At 39.7% G+C, this 17,396-nt stretch overlaps 1 protein-coding gene across 3 annotated transcripts in view; it reads left to right on the forward strand.

Annotated features, from left to right (window-relative positions):
* The first annotated feature begins 842 nt into the window (after nucleotides 1–842).
* The window catches only part of cfap299 (cilia and flagella associated protein 299), a 134,221-nt gene continuing 117,667 nt past the window's right edge, over nucleotides 843–17,396 (forward strand). The window contains exons 1-2 of one of the 3 annotated variants that reach the window (XM_085295531.1): nucleotides 843–1,001; nucleotides 3,155–3,297. In XM_085295531.1, the coding sequence (XP_085151657.1) occupies nucleotides 894–1,001; nucleotides 3,155–3,297 (251 nt within the window). In that variant the 5' untranslated portion in view covers nucleotides 843–893. The remainder of the gene's footprint in view (nucleotides 1,002–3,154; nucleotides 3,298–17,396) is intronic. The other 2 variants (XM_085295529.1, XM_085295530.1) reach the window with 2 other exon arrangements.

The raw sequence follows: 17,396 nt of genomic DNA on the forward strand, positions 1-17,396 counted from the left end.
GAATTAGAATTAGAATTAGAATTAGAATTCAACTTTATTGTCATTGCACATGCACAGGTACAGGGCAACGAAATGCAGTTTGCATCCATCCAGAAGTGCTTTAGTGATATAGATATATTACAATATATATTAGCAATAATATAGATATGTGAGTATATTACAGAAATGGGTCTATAAGATGATAGTTTGGACAAAAGCTGCTTCCTCTGCATTATCTACCAACTCTATCATATTATATCCAATTAGCTGTCCAGTGTGCACTTTAAAATCTGGTTTCCAGGCCCTTAGGTGACAGGTAAGCCTATATTTTTATTCCTTTTTATCTATGGAATGTCCTATGATCCAATAAATCAGGAGATGCTGGTTTGCATCCTATGTGGACCATTTTTTAATTGTAATTTTTTGTCTTTTATTTTATTAATTATTTTATTTTATATTATAATATATATAATATATAATTTAACAGTTATAACAATTAGAAAAAAATATAAATATTTTATAGTTATATATAATGATATTTTATTTCTATAAATATTTTAGGTGTATTTAAATTAAACTGTGTAACACAATGCTCTTTATTTCTACCACTAAAATAAAAAATATAAATGACTGGAACCCGCCTTCCTTACCTCACAGGTGAATTCTGTGCGTCGTTACAGGGCAGCTGCTTCTCCCGCCTGTTCACAGCTAAAATCATTACTTGTGTGTTTTGCTATTTTTTCTGAAGGAATTGTATTTTTCTTGGACGGTTCTTGTTATAAAAATGATCTCAAAGAATTCCGGTTTACATAAAGGTTAAACGTGATGTCGTCAACTTCCGCTTCCTGTCTGATGAGAAGCCGGTTGCCATAGCAGCGTTTTCCAATACTCACGAGCGCACACGCACACAGAAGATGGAGTACAGCAAATTCAGCCGTTTTCACGATTCTCTAACACAGTTTAAATGTTACGAGGATTACCTGGACTCAAAAGTCACGCCACTGGATCTGTTTTACTTTAAAGTGAGTGAAAAGTACAACTTTTATAAGCACTTTTATCCTACCTATCACTCCTTACACCCCGCTATTTTGTGGCATTGCGCCTCAGAGCCGCACTGACTGCACTACAATTTCTTCATCAATCTACAGCAGTGAATTTTATTAAAAAATAACCATAGTCTCTCCAAAATTACCAGGACTCCTTCAATTCGCCACGTATAAAACCGTCTGAGCTGCCTTCATTAGCTTGCTAGCACATCACCTGCTTCTGGTACGTTAGCCTCTTGGTATGTTGCTCATCTAATGTCGCTCCGGCGTGCAAAGCAAGAAAATAAATTTTACACGCTTTATGCAAATATTGGCCATTTTTAGCTACGTACTATCCCGACATTAAAAATATACTCTTAAAAATATGAAAATAACTTCATGGGTGTTTTACAAGGTGTTTACCTGTTTACCTGTGATCAACCAAACATAGTTGACAAACACTTGTCTGACTTGTGGCATATACTATACATCAAGTGTTATTTTCATCGACAGTAAATATCGTTTTAAGTTAATATCTGTTTGTTACTGCTCTCTGTTATTTTTTCTGCATTGGACTTAGTTCGCTTGTTTCATTAAAAGCAGATTTGACTTGTTGGTGTAATTTCAGTAGTTCAACGCTAGGTGGTAGTCATACCAAGGTTTAGAATAAAACCAGTAACTCTTTATATTCAGTCTGTGGTTTAAACTCTGAATTTAACAAGCAGCTATCATCACTCCAGTCTGCTTGGTTCATGCGATAAAGTAGAGAAACAGTTACTCGTATCACATGGCAGTCGTACCGTTTCAAAGCCACACAGACAGTACAACGGGCTGTATTACATTTTGTTGTTGTTGTTATTGTTGTGTTGTGCTCGCTATAGACCACAGATTATTTGCACAAGTAGCACTATTGTATATGAAATTATAATCCATCCATCCATTATCTTCCGCTAAGGTTAGGGTTAGTTATTTTCATATGTTTTTCAGGGATGAACGAAAGACTTAGGAGAAGTAGCTTTCAGGCTGTATATTATCAAACATATGTCTTTAAAAGGCCCTAAATCGCATTTGTTCTTTCTTTCATGTTGGTCTCTTAAGTTTTTCGAGCCACGTATTCTGCTAAATAAGTTGAAAATGAACCTGCCCTTTAGAAATCAGCAGTCCTGCATCCGTCCAGCAGATAGCGCCCATGCTAATGAGTTATGTGTCTGCTGCGGAATTGTTTGAACACCTGTGTCCACATTGAGAGAACAACGCCTATCTGACCTGATAATCAGCTGCAGTCAATCATTCAGATTCTTCCCTGTGTTGTGACACAGCACACTCAGCCCAGGTCATCTGGGATGTGTAGTTGTGTTGAAAAGGGCCAAATCTGGATAAATCCACTAATTATGAACCCATTTATCACAGATCATGTTATTCCGGTCTTCTCTCTGAAATGCCGTATATTACAAAGGGATTTCCACCTTAGCTGATTAGTGTAGATCCTGGTGTGTTCGCTCAAATCATCTGTTTGAGTGGATTTTCAGGCCAATTTTAGGACCAGCAAAGGTCTGAGACTCATTTCTGGTCAGCCACATCAAAGCTGAAGGAAAATATAACTTTTCCTCTTGGGTGCGGACACAGGCCCGGCTGCTGGGATTTTGGGTATGAGGACATGTGGCAGAAGCTTTGATCTAACAAGCCACTGGGTTTGACGGCGAGATTTGGTTTTTAGATGATGACTTTATGGCTTTGCTTTAATGACAGCAGGTTTGCAAGTGACGATCGGAATAATGTAGCTAAAAATCCCTGCTGACATACATTAATGCTCACACTTACAACAGAAATAGATCTGGAAATAGGAATGAAATCATCCTGAACCCATAAAACTAAAAATGTGGTGGTGTCGGAGAGCAGGTCATCGCTTCCATACTTTTAGGCAGGGCAGTGAAATGACACCTTTCAATCGAAAGACAAGCGTGACAAGTAAATCCTAAAAACCAGCTGAGAAAATTTCAAGTTTTATCTGTCAGTACTCTTGTGGTGATTAGTGAGTTGAGAGGCCACAATTTGTAAATTCGGCACTGCAAACGTCTGACAATATCCAGCCTTGACTGTAAAGCATGCTCCCTCTTCTTCACTGATTCTTCTTCTGTTCTCATCTCAAGCAGAAGGAGTTGGCCCTTAAGCTGGTGGAACACGGCCACAGGGGCACGGTCCTGAGCAGGGAGGAATTTGAGGAGAGGAAAGCAGCTGTGCAGGCTGCAGAGGCTGCAAAGAGCAACGCTTTCTACGACAGGAGCCGGCCAGTGTGAGTTAACTTCTCACTGACCCCACTGTGCTGTCTGAGGTGTTGTCCTTACGACTGACCAGGAGAGACAGATTCACACAAAGCACCAGTTAAATGCTAGAAGAGGTTGGGTTATATTTGGAAAATTAAATGAGGCTGTTTACAGTCCGAATGTGGTCAGAGGATTTTAAAATCAGTCACAGTGGAAAGGGGAAAAAAAAGTTACTGTTCTGTAGTTCATTATATTCACTTCTCATTTAGTGTGAAAGAATAATATTTTAGTTGAGTGATCCTCAGTCTCTTCCTTGGGTCTTTTTCTGTAGTTGCGGTTGAAGCCAGGGGGCTCCCCGTGAATCAGTTTCTGTGCTTGAGCTGTTTCCATTCCTAACCAGATCTTATATCCCGAGCCATATTTTTGTCAAAGTACCAACTTTTCTGTGTAAACAGTGTCACAGCTCACGTCAAGCAAATTTATTTGTCTTTACTGTTGGGGTGTTTCACATCGTTTCAGATTTGCAGGGGTGCATAATGAGAAGGAAAACCTAAGCTCCATCTGGTGGACTTTGATCCCTTGTTAAAGCAATAATATGTAACTATTTTCTTTTTAAAATAACAACTTCAAAATCATTTTGATGGTACACTGACTTGTAATAGGGCGAGCGGCTTCTCTTTCAACGCCTGCTCTGGCAGTATGTAACGTGGGTGAGTGGGTACAAACCTCCGAGAGAACTGTGTTGCCAAGAACACTGAGAGCGGAGCTCAGCAGATCAGCTACTGAAGACACGGTGCCCAGCAGCAGACGACTGGTGGAACAAGAGGAAGCGGCGTGCAAGAAAGCTTTAGAGGGGTAAACTGATCGGGCTTCTATAGAAGTTTAAGATTAGCGCAACCAGGTTAGCTAGTCCTGTGTTTGTTCCAGCCAAATTTTGTTCACTGTATAATAAATTATACCCGCTCCAGCTAAGATTAAACACACAAAAGGAAACAAGGAGCTATTTAGCTTTCTAATGACCAAAGCTTGGCTCAATAACAACTTGCCGGACTCAGCATTTTAGCTTGATTCGTCTTTTTCAAGTGGGCCAAGACTTGAAGTCTGGGAAAAACAGATGATGGCGGGTCTGCACATGTAGGTTGGTGCAAGAACTGCGCTGTGATTAACAACTGTTCAGTAGTAGAGAAATATATTACAGTCAAATACCCACCGCTGTGTCTTGTTTGATGTTTGGCTGCGTTAGCAAAGTCAGGCTGTACTCCAGTGTATGAACAGGGATTATTTATTATATATACTGTTTTTTTTTTCTTTTTTCTTAGACATAAGCTCCATCTGTTGGGTTAGCTTACTGTTGTTTTTACACATATCTTGACAGATACGGTAGTAGAATTAAAACTTCCACAAGGAAAGAGCTTTTTAAAACCTTATGTTGGCACCAAACCTTTAGTTTTTTAATTTTGGGGCGATCGTGGCTCAAGAGTTGGCAGTTCGCCTTGTAATCGGAAGGTTGCCTGTTCGAGCCCCGGCTCCAACAGTCTTGGTCGTTGTGTCCTTGGGCAAGACACTTCACCTGTTGCCTACTGGTGGTGGTCAGTGGCGCCAGTGTCCGGCAGCCTTGCCTCTGTCAGTGTGCCCCAGGGTGGCTGTGGCTACAATGTAGCTTGCCATTACCAGTGTGTGAATGGGTGGATGACTGAATGTGTAAAGCGCTATACAAATACAGGCCATTTACCATTTAATACGAACCATAAGTAACCGAATAAAGGTCATGTTTTTATTAAGGCTTTAAACCAGACATTAATTTAGGTGATGTCAAAGTGGCTTTGTCCATCCATGGTGTCTCTGGCTGGATCCATTCTACCCTTGTTCAACATATATTTTGGCTAAACCACCAAGGCACAGCATCCATGGCAGCAGACATCTACACATGCACCAGTAAGTTCTGCTTAACACCAACAACAGGTGGAGCTTTTAGACTGTTACTGAGCAAAACTCTAAAAACAAAACAAAGTACTGTAGCTCTCAGCAATTTTGTTTGTGGCAGATGATGGTTGTCAGTATTTCGAACCTCACCAGTCTGACTAGGTGTTCATCAGTATAAAGCTACTTGCATTTAATCACACTGTGTATTCATGCAGTAGTGTTCAGAAGGAAAGTACCAGTTTGTTTTTCTCAAATGATGGAGATGGTGTGCAGGTACAATTACACATGAGGACACAAGTATTTGCCCCTCACTATTAATAATAAATGTTTGTCCTTCTTTAACAGAGCAAGAGATTTTTAACATAGCACTTTGAAACATACTTTCTTTAGAAAGCATCAATTATTTCTGTTATTTCTGATTGCTTTCAGACAAAAAAAATACCAGGGCCAATGTTATAAGGGATCGTTAGCTATTTTTAGCCATAGCACAAACCGCTGGCATGCAATGATATTCTTTAATTTTGCAATGCTCTAATCTAGAAAATCAAGTTAAGACTAAGGGATTTTTTTTCTCCAATTTACGTAGTATCAAAACTTCAGCAAGAGTTTGAGATGTCACTTGAGAAAGCATCATGTTAAACACAAACGAAATCAGCAGAAAATGCATATACAAACTTATCACAGTGTTTTCAAGTGTCAAGAACTGAAGCGAGAAGTATAATCAGAAATTCAAAGAGAGCCACACAGTGCAGCACCAGTCTGGCAGAGGTAGGAAGCAAAGATTTGAACGACTGGGGGAAAAAAGTGAGAGATGTGTCTAAAGACCCAAGAACATCTGCCAAGACACTAAATTACTTAGCCAAGTTGTAAATTGTAGTCTCAAAGGAGACAATCATTGGCACCCTGCACAGTAAAAAAAAACAAAACAACTCCACTTCTGCAAAAGAGATGCCTTCAAGCCAGACTGAAGTATGCTAAGGACAACCTGAAGACAGATTATATATACTGGAAGTCTGTCCTTTGGTCAGATGAGGTGAAACTAGAGCTCTTTGACCCCAGAGACAATGTTTACATTTGGAGAAAGAAGGAAGAGATGTACAACCCAAAGGACACCATCCTCACAGTGAAACGCTGTAGAGATGCTCAAGTGTGCCTGGAACACCTTGAATTCTGTCAGGGTGGAAGGAATCGTGAAGAAAGAAGGATTCTGAAAGAAAAACTCAAGCAGTCAGTAGCAAAACTGGCTCTGGGTCATTTCTTTATCCTCCAACACAACAGTGAGAATGTCACTCCCTCCAGAAGACCAAAGTTAAAGTTACTGACCGGCTTGCACAAAGCCCTGATTTAAATCCCATTGCAAATTTGTGGGGTGAACTGAAGACCAAGGTCCATGCCAGAAGATCATCAAATGTTGAGGAGCTTGAGAGATTTGCCAAAGAAGAATGGATTTGCTCAGGAGGCGTGTTTGAGAGACTTGTCGAAAACTGCAATAAATGACTGCAGGCTGTTATTCAACAAAAAGGATTCACACTTGAGTATAAGCATCAGGGGGGTAATAATTTTAACCCTGCTAATTCTTGGTTTTTCTGAAAAAGAAATCTTCATTGGGGGGCTAATAATTTTGTCCTCATCTGTAAAAAAAAAAATACAAATGAAGCAAGCAGTAACTTGACTTTGTCTGATATCAACTGAAAAATTATTATGTTGACATAGACTTACTGTTTTTGAACCGCAACTGTATATGAGTCATGTTTTGTTTTGTTTTTTAATTTATGCATCATAGGTCACTATATCGTTTAGATTCTCCCTGTGGCTATGAGACACAATTTCTGTCTTCCTGAATGAACCATGTGTTGGAAAGGAAATGCATTTTTGGCAGAAGTTCTGCACTGTTAATAAAAGCCTGACAGGTTGTAAAATTAGATTTTTTTTCCTTATAGCTCTGATTTGCATGGCTGCATTTTTTTCAGCACTTTATATTATTTTAAAAAGACAGAGAAAATGAGACCAGCTCATCAACTTCACATCCTCTGACTTTTGTTTGAACAAGGTCTCCCTGTCTGTTTAAATTTAGATATAAAAAAGAATCTTAACAAAAATAAGCCAAAACTACAAACTGAAGTCCTCTATATACTGCCCGGGATAGTGATCACACAGATATTTGATAAAGCCAAGTGTTTGTGGTGTCTACTTTGATGACAAGCCAGACAGGTAACATCATATACACACACACACACACACACACACACACACACACACACACACACACACACACACACACACACACACACACACACACACACGAGTATCCAAACATTTACCTGCTAGGTGTTGAATTTGATTGAACCCTCAGATGGTTATCCAAACGTGCAGATGTCTCGTCGTTCCCCCTCCCCATGGCCCCCTAAACATCAGTGACACTCGTGAAATGGGAGCCTCCACACCTGCAGTTACAGTGATATTAGGGCACAAAGCCTTTCATCTTGTCCCAACAGGATCCACGGAAATGTTGTACTGGAACATTGGGATGTTATACACACAGTAGTCTGTTCCCTTTCCAAGAGCTACATCCATGAAACCGTTTCCAAAGGCTGTGATCATATTTGTAAGCTCTTAACAGTGTTTGGACTACAGAATTGGATTCTTCACATTATCCAATCAGACCGATTTTAAATGAATACTCCAAGGACGATTGATCTTTGTAAAAGCTTTTGTTTTTAAGCGGCTCTGAGAGATTTCTAGCTTGCTTCTTCTTAGAGGACAGCAGCTGTTGTCAGCTTGGATTTACAACACTTAGAATGGATTATGTCCCGTAGTCACTGTGGAAAAAAACCCATCTCCCTGTCCATGAAGTGTTCTTAAAGGATTCATTCAGCATAATCAGCTTCTCAGCTGTTGATTCATATGTTGACTGTGTTTCAAACAACTGTCTCTTCTTTCTTTTTTTTTTTTGTAAGAGCTTTGAGAGCAAAAGGAGGCAAGGAGGAGCTTATATTGTAAAGTTGACCGTACTGTCACCCATTAGTTTGCCTGAAGGCTTGAGTCAGCAAGCCTTCTGCGTTTTGGCTATTGCCATCTTGTTTATTTTAAACCAGGTGTCACGTCAGAGTTGACATAAACTCATAAATTCAGCTGGAAAATGGTTACTGGGTACTTATGGTTAGACTTCTTTTACCACCACAGAAGTTTCCTGATGTTGTGCATTAGAATGTACTGCCCAACATCCACACTTCTGCATTGGCTTCACTTTTTTTTCAAAGGTTTAGAGAGTACTTTGTTCATTTAGGTCCCAGTTACAAAGGCCTTGAGACTGGTCAGCAACCGTCTGGTAACCACTGGTTGCTAGGACAAAATGTGTATTCCCAAACCAGTAGTTGATTGGCTGCTGGAGAATTCTGTCTGTTTCCAGGTGAACTTGGTCGCAATGAGGGTGCTACACAAAAAGCACTCCTTGTGATTGCTTCGGTTGTTCGCAGATTTCTGCAGTTGCACAGAAGACTGATCTGCAAACACTCATTGTTTACTCTCTTTACTCTCTTTGCTTACCTCTAATGAAACATGGAGAAGTGTGATGCAGTATGCAAACATTTACTTTCAAAGTTGTCTTACACCAAATGTGTTGTTGCTGCATTCAGCATATTTCAGTAGGTGCAACTCTTACTTTAAATGTGAGCATTCAAATTTCTGGTTTGCAACACACTATTTCAAGTTTCACTACTTTTTGGCGAGGTGTTTGCGAGTGTTGGCAGACTTGTGATTGCAGCAACATGCTAGCAACCAAAGTAATCGCAATGATGTTTTTGGCACATTTTATACCAAGTTGAGCAATCAGTTACACACTAGCGACTGTCTGCAATCTCCAGCAATCACTTGGTCCAACTGGTCATGGAATACAAACTTTTACACACACATACACACAACTGCCTCTGTAAATAATGGGCCATAGCTGAAATACACCTCACTCATACATTTTATGCCATATTTTTCTGAGCTGACTTAACTCTAGCAAATGATTTTTTTTTTAATCCCGTCAAAGGTATTTAACAGACGTGTTACATTATTTCAAAAAGAAAACTCTCCATGTGGGATCTGATTCTGTTCTCTGTCAGTGATAGCTTATAGCAACGTTAATGTTAATTTTATTGCATTAAATTTAATCCTTAAATAATCATCTGCTGTATCAGCTGTCTTTGAAGTTTTCTCACACTTTTATTAGTCAGTGTCTGACCCACTCCGGTGCCAACAACCTATAGCTGACTGAGCACCTTTTCACCCCCCTCACGTATGTCTTTTGAACTGATTAACAGCTTTCATAGCTTTCCCACACTTGGAAATTTGACATCCTGTAAAAGACCTTGACATGACAGAAAAAGAGCTGTACATCATTTACAAACTTTCCCCATCAAAGTTGCACGTCTGAGCTGCGTCCCCCTCTCTGTCTAAATGCAGATTTCTCTTTCCTCTGTGGTTTTTCTGATTGGATTTCCACCACACAGACCCCTTGACCTCCTGTTGTGGTCAGATTGTGAAAACATGGGCCCCAGGATGCAAAGTACCACCTGCAATGTGGCTGAACACAATCAGTGCAAGGCTCTGAAAAACGACTTTGGCAACAAAGACTGGCAGCAGCACGGTAAACAGAATAAATGTAGTTGTTGGCTGAAAAAGAAATTGTTTTTCCGTATTTTCAACAAATCACTTCTGTTTGCTTCAAACATGTGTTCTTTCCTAAAGATTTCTGCACCTGCATGCTTCTCTCATGGCACTTGGTAGCCATGCTGTTTTGGGAATGCCTTTTGCCTTCTCTGCAGGCTTTAACCTATGTCTCCCAAGGCATGTCTTTTTTCACAGTTCTGTCACTACTCTGTTTTCTCCCCCGTTCCTTTCTCTTCTCTTCAGCCTCCCTGGGCTCTCTTAGAGACCTTTAGTGCCTGCAGGTGTATAAATAGAGCTGTTTTCAATTAAGGCCTAACCTCAACTATAGCGTGCATCTGATCAATGAATGCCCCTGCACCTGTGGTAATAAAATACCAGGGGAGTGGAGATAGTGCAGTGAATGCTAATCAGATGTTGCCCTGTTGTTGCCCTGTCTCATTTTTTAGAACAACAGGCTCCTCCTGACTGCTTGGCTGTGAAAGAGGGGGGCTTTGCCAACACATCACAAAAAAGACTGAACAAAAGAGCTGCTGCTCTCATCAGACATAAATGAAATTCAATATGTGATTTGGAAAAGGAAACTTGGATGAATGGGATGCTTAGTGAGCTGTATGGATGTTTGGCTTGGGGGAAACCAAAGGCGTTATCAGAATTTGCAAATAGTTTTAGTCTCCTGGCTTCGATTGGTGGTTCCATTTTTTGATGTTAAAATAGATTTGTTAAAGGGAAAGTTTCCCACAAGATCAAATGTACGTATTTTGTCTCTGGTATGTAGTGTTATTTCTCCATTTATATAGATTATTTGGTTGTCAGTTGCTTAGTTTTGGAGATAACTGACTTGAATCTTGAATATAAGGGATCTAAATGGCAAACATGTCCCTGTGCAGAAGTAAACATGATCTAACCACAATGCATGGCTGTCAGATTATTTCATTTATATCTCTGGCTTCATAGATTTTGAAAAAAAGATAGTGAACAACAACTTATTGAAGTTCCAAAAGAAACTTCTCTTTGTAAATGTAGAAATCTTTTTAAAGTAGGCTTCCTTGAACTCTGTGCTGGTGACTGAGTTGGGCTTTTAGGGAGAGGCAAATGCACTCCTCTGTAAAGGAAATGGGTGTGCTTGATTTTATGACATGAAATAAAAGAGAGCTTTGCAGTGGAAACGAATGCAAAAAGCAATATTTTTATCCCAAATGTCTTGTTTTCTTTATATTGGAAGTTATGGTTAATTAAATTAAAATCAGATGAATAGCCCAGCCCTGCCCCTTACTGTACCTCTCACCATGTGAAGGCAAGTAAAGAAGCTCCAACATGAAGCTGCTAACAAGATTTGTAGATACTTTTTTTGTGTGCTTTCTGGAGACATTTGTGCTGAATTTGTATTCTTAATCCAGTTCACGCCAAAAGGAACTATTATAGCGAAGCTGGCCTTTTAAGATCCTATCCAAATAGTTCAGTTAATGAATATGTAGTGTTGTGTTCTTTATCAAATATTCGTACTCATATCATCAACCTGCTGGACTTTGGAAACTGCTTTGTGTTTAATGTGTGCAGAATACATCCATGTCTGGGGTCTTAGTGTTGCATTTTGCATCAGGCAGGACTAACATTTGACATAAATTCAGAGACAAACAAGAGGAGCAGCAGAGCGCTGCTGAACAGACGTGAGGCCTCGGTTTCCCTCCGCTCTGGCTCTGACTCGGGCTCAGAAGTCCATGTCAGCATATGTCCTGACCTCGCGTGCTCACGGCAGTCCTGCGAGGTTTCCATCAGGCTCCCCGCGATCTTCCTACAGTCCAAACCACAGCCACGCTCATTGTCCATTGTGCTGCTACGTTTTTACAGTCTGCCTCAAGAATTCTGCGCTCTCTAACTCTCTACTCTATATTAAAAGTGAGCTATCATTTGTGGTGCCAAGTAAAACCAGTGCCACGAACACGCACACTGCACATTTCACTGCGGATCCAACCTCCAGATACTTAGCAAAAATAAGTTTGTGTATGTGACTGACATGAGAAGCCTCACAAAGCTGATCCCAAACTCTCTTTTTTTTTTTTAAGAGAGCCAAACCCCCCGCCACTCTCCTCCACTGCTACTCTGGTGAGGGCCCTTGGGCGACGAGGTTTTGCAGTCTCTATTACATGTGCTGTCAAGCCAATTGCCTTGCTTGCACTTTGTGATTTTGGACGGGTGTGTAAATTTGGAGCTCTCCACTGCAAGAGCTGTCCAGAGACAGACATCCTGCAAGGCTTAAGCTTGCCACCACATCCCTTCATGCACCTCACAAATGAAAATATATGCCACTTTTTAACCAGCTGGTGCAAAAGATAATAAATAACAAGCTGTCATTTGACCGAAATGTTTCCACATTTTCTTTTCGTGTATCATATTAATGATTAATAAAACAGATGTACCTGCTTACTGCTACTTGTAACACAGTGCATCAAAGTGTTGTCACTCGCTTGCTTTCCTGGAGTTTTCCAAACAAGCCAAATTTTAACAATAATACTCTGAGAGTATTTAGTGTTTTACATATATTTCCATTAGTGTCCATGTCAACATTTGCAAAAGAGATGACGGCAAATTTTAAATTCTGTAACTTTAATATCCTAACACATTGCTGTTGTAGTTTAAAAAAATAGAGTGAAGCATAGGAAAAGTTTAGCTACCTTAAATAAATATATAGTTATATTTAAAACAATACTTTTATTATTCTGTGCAAACAAATTGCTTTAAAGCTATAGAAAACAGTGATTCAGTCTCTGGTGATTCATAATATCTGACTCATAATATAGCTTAGCGGCCCTAATGATGTATACAAGTAGTTTTCTACATCATAAGGTCTTAGTATTTATGTATGCTATAGTTGGTGGAGTATTGTTATGGATTCATCAGGCAAGATCTGATGGAATTGCTTTAGTTTCCATCCATCCATCCATCCATCCATCCATCCATCCATCCATCCATCCATCCATCCGCAGCTTGTTTGTGTCTGGGTCATAGGATTAGCAGTTTAAGCAAAGACTAATGGAGTGTCTAATTGTTTTAATTCAGTTAAGAAGATAAGCAAACTTAAATACCAGCTCCTGAGTAGTTACACTGCTAAATAAGAAGAAATTAAAAATAGAGCTCTGCAGGCTCCATTGTGGCACTGCTTTGCTTGAGTCAGTGCTAGCATGTCTACATATTGAAGCTCTCCACTGCCACTTGGAGGCACTGCCAAAGCATCAAGCAGCTGAAGTTCTACTCTTAATTATGTTTGTGTTGGTTGTGTTACAGAGAAGACGAAGAGTTTCTTAGAAATAGTCTACTTGCTTGTTGGTGTGATTCCTATTATCCTTCTCTTTGGGTAGTTTCAGTAGAAGTGCAAATGGACACCAACACAGGACCATAAATCTGCTGTAAAAAAGTTGGTGCTAAGGAAATTCTTCACTAATCAGCAGCTGAAATTGGTTGAAAAATAGTTTTAAATGATTTCATATGTGTTGCTTTGGATTACAGTGTAAGCTAATAAGCTGATGAGGAAGAAACCACATTGCTGACATGTGCACTGCAGAAAGTCATTCAAGGATGAGAGCTCGCCCTCTCATTTTAGGACTAACAATTGGATAGATTTTCCAAAACTTTCACGTTTCCTGTTGCTCTCTTTAAATCTACACATCGGATTCAAATTCAAAACATGGATTTGAATCATTGTAGTCTTACTCTTTTTCTGTTGTTGTTTGGAGGACATTATCCTTCACTGATTACAGAGGATTTGCTTTGTATGTTTCCCAAATGGAATACATCTTAATATGAGCTCCGCTGAAAAGAAATGACAATGACTCCTTTGATCCACATTTAGAAACAAGTACTTTTTAGGCAGGCGGTACACAATATGTAACCCCCACAACTCCGAAAGCCAAAGTGGCCACAGTATACAAAGAAAAGTCAGGTATAATATCATGTATGCCACATGTGTAACTGATACATTCAGCTCATTGTAATCAGAGGTGACAGAGGATTTTATAAACCCCCCCAAAATAAAGTAAATTGTCATGCTGTGTGGAATTTCCCTTGACGTCCACCAGCCCAAAATAATATTTTCCATAAGATTCATTTTCCCAATCATGCCGAGGAAAAATATTCTGGTACAGTATGTGTTGTTTCTAAAGAAATCACTGTACTATTGAAAGTTCCCATCTGTTACACTGTTGAAAGCTGCAGGCTAATGAAATCTTCAATCTGCTAATCTTTCCTAAGAATAAAATAAGGAATTATTCTATAGCACCACATCTGTTACCTGTCATTGGATCAAATTCTCGTCCAGTGGCTGCATATTTATTTGCAAACCAGTGATTCCAAATTAGATCAAATTTATTGAGTGTGATAAAATTTCACAAGCCTAGAATAAAACAAAACAAATGTTATAAAATCAATAAAAATTAGGATTCAAAGTTTTTTTTTAAGAATAGAGTCATTATTTTAAAAAATAGGACGTAAAGATACAGATGCTTGTTGGTTCCGGGGTACGTAACTGGCCCATTAAGGCGGGGGGGGGGGGTTCTCTGCCGGGTGCTGTGTGGTTCTTGGGCACCTGGGGCCCTTGAATCGTACCAGGGTGCCCGTTGCCTCTGGTTCTCTAGGACTCTCACCCTTTGGCCTTGGGCTCCCCATCTGGGGCCTACCTCCTTCTCTTGCTTGGATGAACGCACGGATGTGTGGTCTCAGGTCTTTGGTACTCCTGGGGGCTGTGGTTGGCGTGGTTGTCCTGTTTCCATCTCTGTCTGCCTCTGGCCTTGGGTTTGGGGGCAGGCTCCCACCCTTATCAAGTACATTTGTGACAAAGACATACATAGACTCACACTCTCTCTCTCTTTCTCTCACATTCACACTCACACTATAAGAACATTGCTGATTTACGTATGTGTGTATTTTCCAGTTTTTGGGTTCCAGGTGCTGTTTGTTTGCTAAGGCCAAGCTGTATGAGAAATTATATATAAGAATCTATAATTGTAATGCAGCTGACAAAGCTCCAGAAAATACAGAATTACGGGATGACAGAATAAGATCCGACTGTTTTCTGTTGTTTTAACAAACAACATGGACTGTCAGATTTGTTTTTGTACAATCAAACAGTATACATAATCAAATGCTCTTTCCAAAAAGATATTAGAAATATGAAAACATGAATTCTCCAGTGCATCCAATAAGATTAGTCAGTGTATACTAATGAGAATAAATAGTGTAAAAACAACAGTTTAAGAACCTTGCAGCTCAGGAAGAAGCCGTCTGGGTTTTGGTATGCAGTGCAGTGGTGTGTTTACACATATATAAACACACTTGGAAGATATTGGTTATGCAGTAACAGCTGTTCACCCCCAGCAGAGGTGAACTAAACATTACATAAACTCCAGTTTGTAACACAGCGACCAGGAGTTTTTGTTGAGTTTCTGATTGTGTCATATTTTCATGTATTTCATAATTTATTGAGTTGCAGTCAAGTTAACAGGAAACCCTGTTAACTTCATGGCAGGTGTTGTCGTTGCTTTTACTGAACACTGCAATGCAACATCTGGAGGGTGTGGTTGTTATGAGATGCTGTCAGTAGGTAGTGTTGCACGATATTCGCTCTGGATGTGTTTTTCTTTCTGTTTCATGCTTTAGGATTGCTAGCTATTTAAAAAAAAAAAAACATTTTTGCCCACATATGCATTTTCTACTGCATACTGTTTTAGCTACTTTCTCACTTATTTAAATGGACTTACAAACTAGCATTTCAGTGTCAGAACCACAACTAAATGAACTTCAAAAAATGTTTATCAATCTTTGATGCAAAAGGCTCATTAAAAAAAATACAAAGAAAGAACGCTAGCAGTGAGCTCTTGCACAGACATGTCATTGGAATGGTGGTAAAGATCAACGTGACTGCACACTTGTGTCATCAAGCCAGCTACACCAGCCGTGCCAGGTTACAAAAATAAAGAATAAAACAAAACTGCAATGCCATCTAAAAGACTTGTGCACAGTTAAATTCATTCAGGTATATATAATAATATTAAGTGCATAGAATTGGTAGATGGCTTGAGCTGTTTTCCTAACAAGAGATAAAGTTACAACTGTAAAATGGTCAAAGTTGTAAAGTCCCGACTGTGGGCATTACACACTGCTGTGCAGTGTTTGGCATCCGATAAGCCTTTTAACGCCGCTAAGGCCACTACTTCAACTGGACTTCCTGGATCATATTTCGTTGTCTCACTGGTACCTTAAACCGCACCACCACTAACCCAGCCCCCTGCAGTGTTTTAATCCAGCCCCGTTTAATCGGTGTCTTTTTAATAATAAGAGTTCTTGTTAGGAAAATTTGTACAAGCAAAGTAGTGTTTTCGTTTTGGCGAGCAAGGTCTTAAAAGATTTTGAAATCCCAACTCAGGAAAAACTGTCCAAGTGTTAAAGACGCAGATACGCTGACACTTGCATAGCGTCCAAAATTAGATTTATGATGTTTTCTAGCCTTTCCCCCTTTGAACTGGCACACCAACACATATTCTTTGCAAAAGTAATTTCATATCTGCCGTACAAATGCTCTTAGACAGATTTATTTTTTTCACAAAGCCAGATAATAACTGCTCACCTCCTCCCTCATTTCTTTTCTTTGAATTCCATGGACCACCTGCATGACCACAATCCAAAAACAAGACACTGGGGGCACATGGGTGGATCACTGTGAGAGTAATGCCTAGTCATTAGCCACTAATCAGCATCTTTTAATAGTGAAATTCTTGTTATTCCTAAATGAGGCTTGATAAGAAATTTGTTAATTGACAGGAAACTCAAAATCTCAGCGGTCCGGTCCATATGCTTTACTGAAGTCTTACTTACTGAAGTCTCCGTGACTGTGTGTGTTGCTTTAGCTACTGGATGGGGTAACCCCAGTCACTTGCCTCCGCAACACCTGTGTTTACTTTGGGGCCTCAGTCCCCATGACCCAGCAGCAATCCTTCACTCACTCAGAAGATGAAGTGAGCTTCTAGCCTCCAAGTATGTGCTGTCCATGCACTTTTACCACTGTGTGATTCCTCTAAGACTTTCATTATGGGGTACTGGCCAAATGACTAGTATAAATTACAATCTTGGTCCAAATTCTAGTAAAGTTAAACATTTAGATTCTGTTCTGTTTTACTGTAATGTCAAGTTAATCTAAGAGCAGAAACTGCCTGTTTGTCTGTGCTTGTTGTGGATGTTAAGGCTTTCTTAAAGTGCTTTGGGAATGGAAAGTGAATTTGAGGAGCCATTAATGTAGAATATAACTGAACCTGTCTGCTCTTTGGACAGTGAAGCAGACAGAACTGGATTCAAGATGGAAGAAACAGATTTATTACCAACTCACAGGTGTCTGCAGGAACGTTTGGGATCATTACTTCCTTTCACATTGCCTGTAAAGATCCAAGTACTGAACCTCAGTACACTGTTTGGTTCTGTTATGTGTCAAATATACCTACTAAAAGAATTGACCGCATATTCAGTCAGATCCTTAATTGAGAAAGATTCAGTGACTCCTCCTACA

The sequence above is a fragment of the Mchenga conophoros genome, linkage group LG12 (assembly GCF_057382185.1).
Source record: "Mchenga conophoros isolate Kocher_MC1m ecotype Shallow Benthic linkage group LG12, M_conophoros_male_GT1.1, whole genome shotgun sequence".
NCBI lineage: Eukaryota > Metazoa > Chordata > Actinopteri > Cichliformes > Cichlidae > Mchenga > Mchenga conophoros.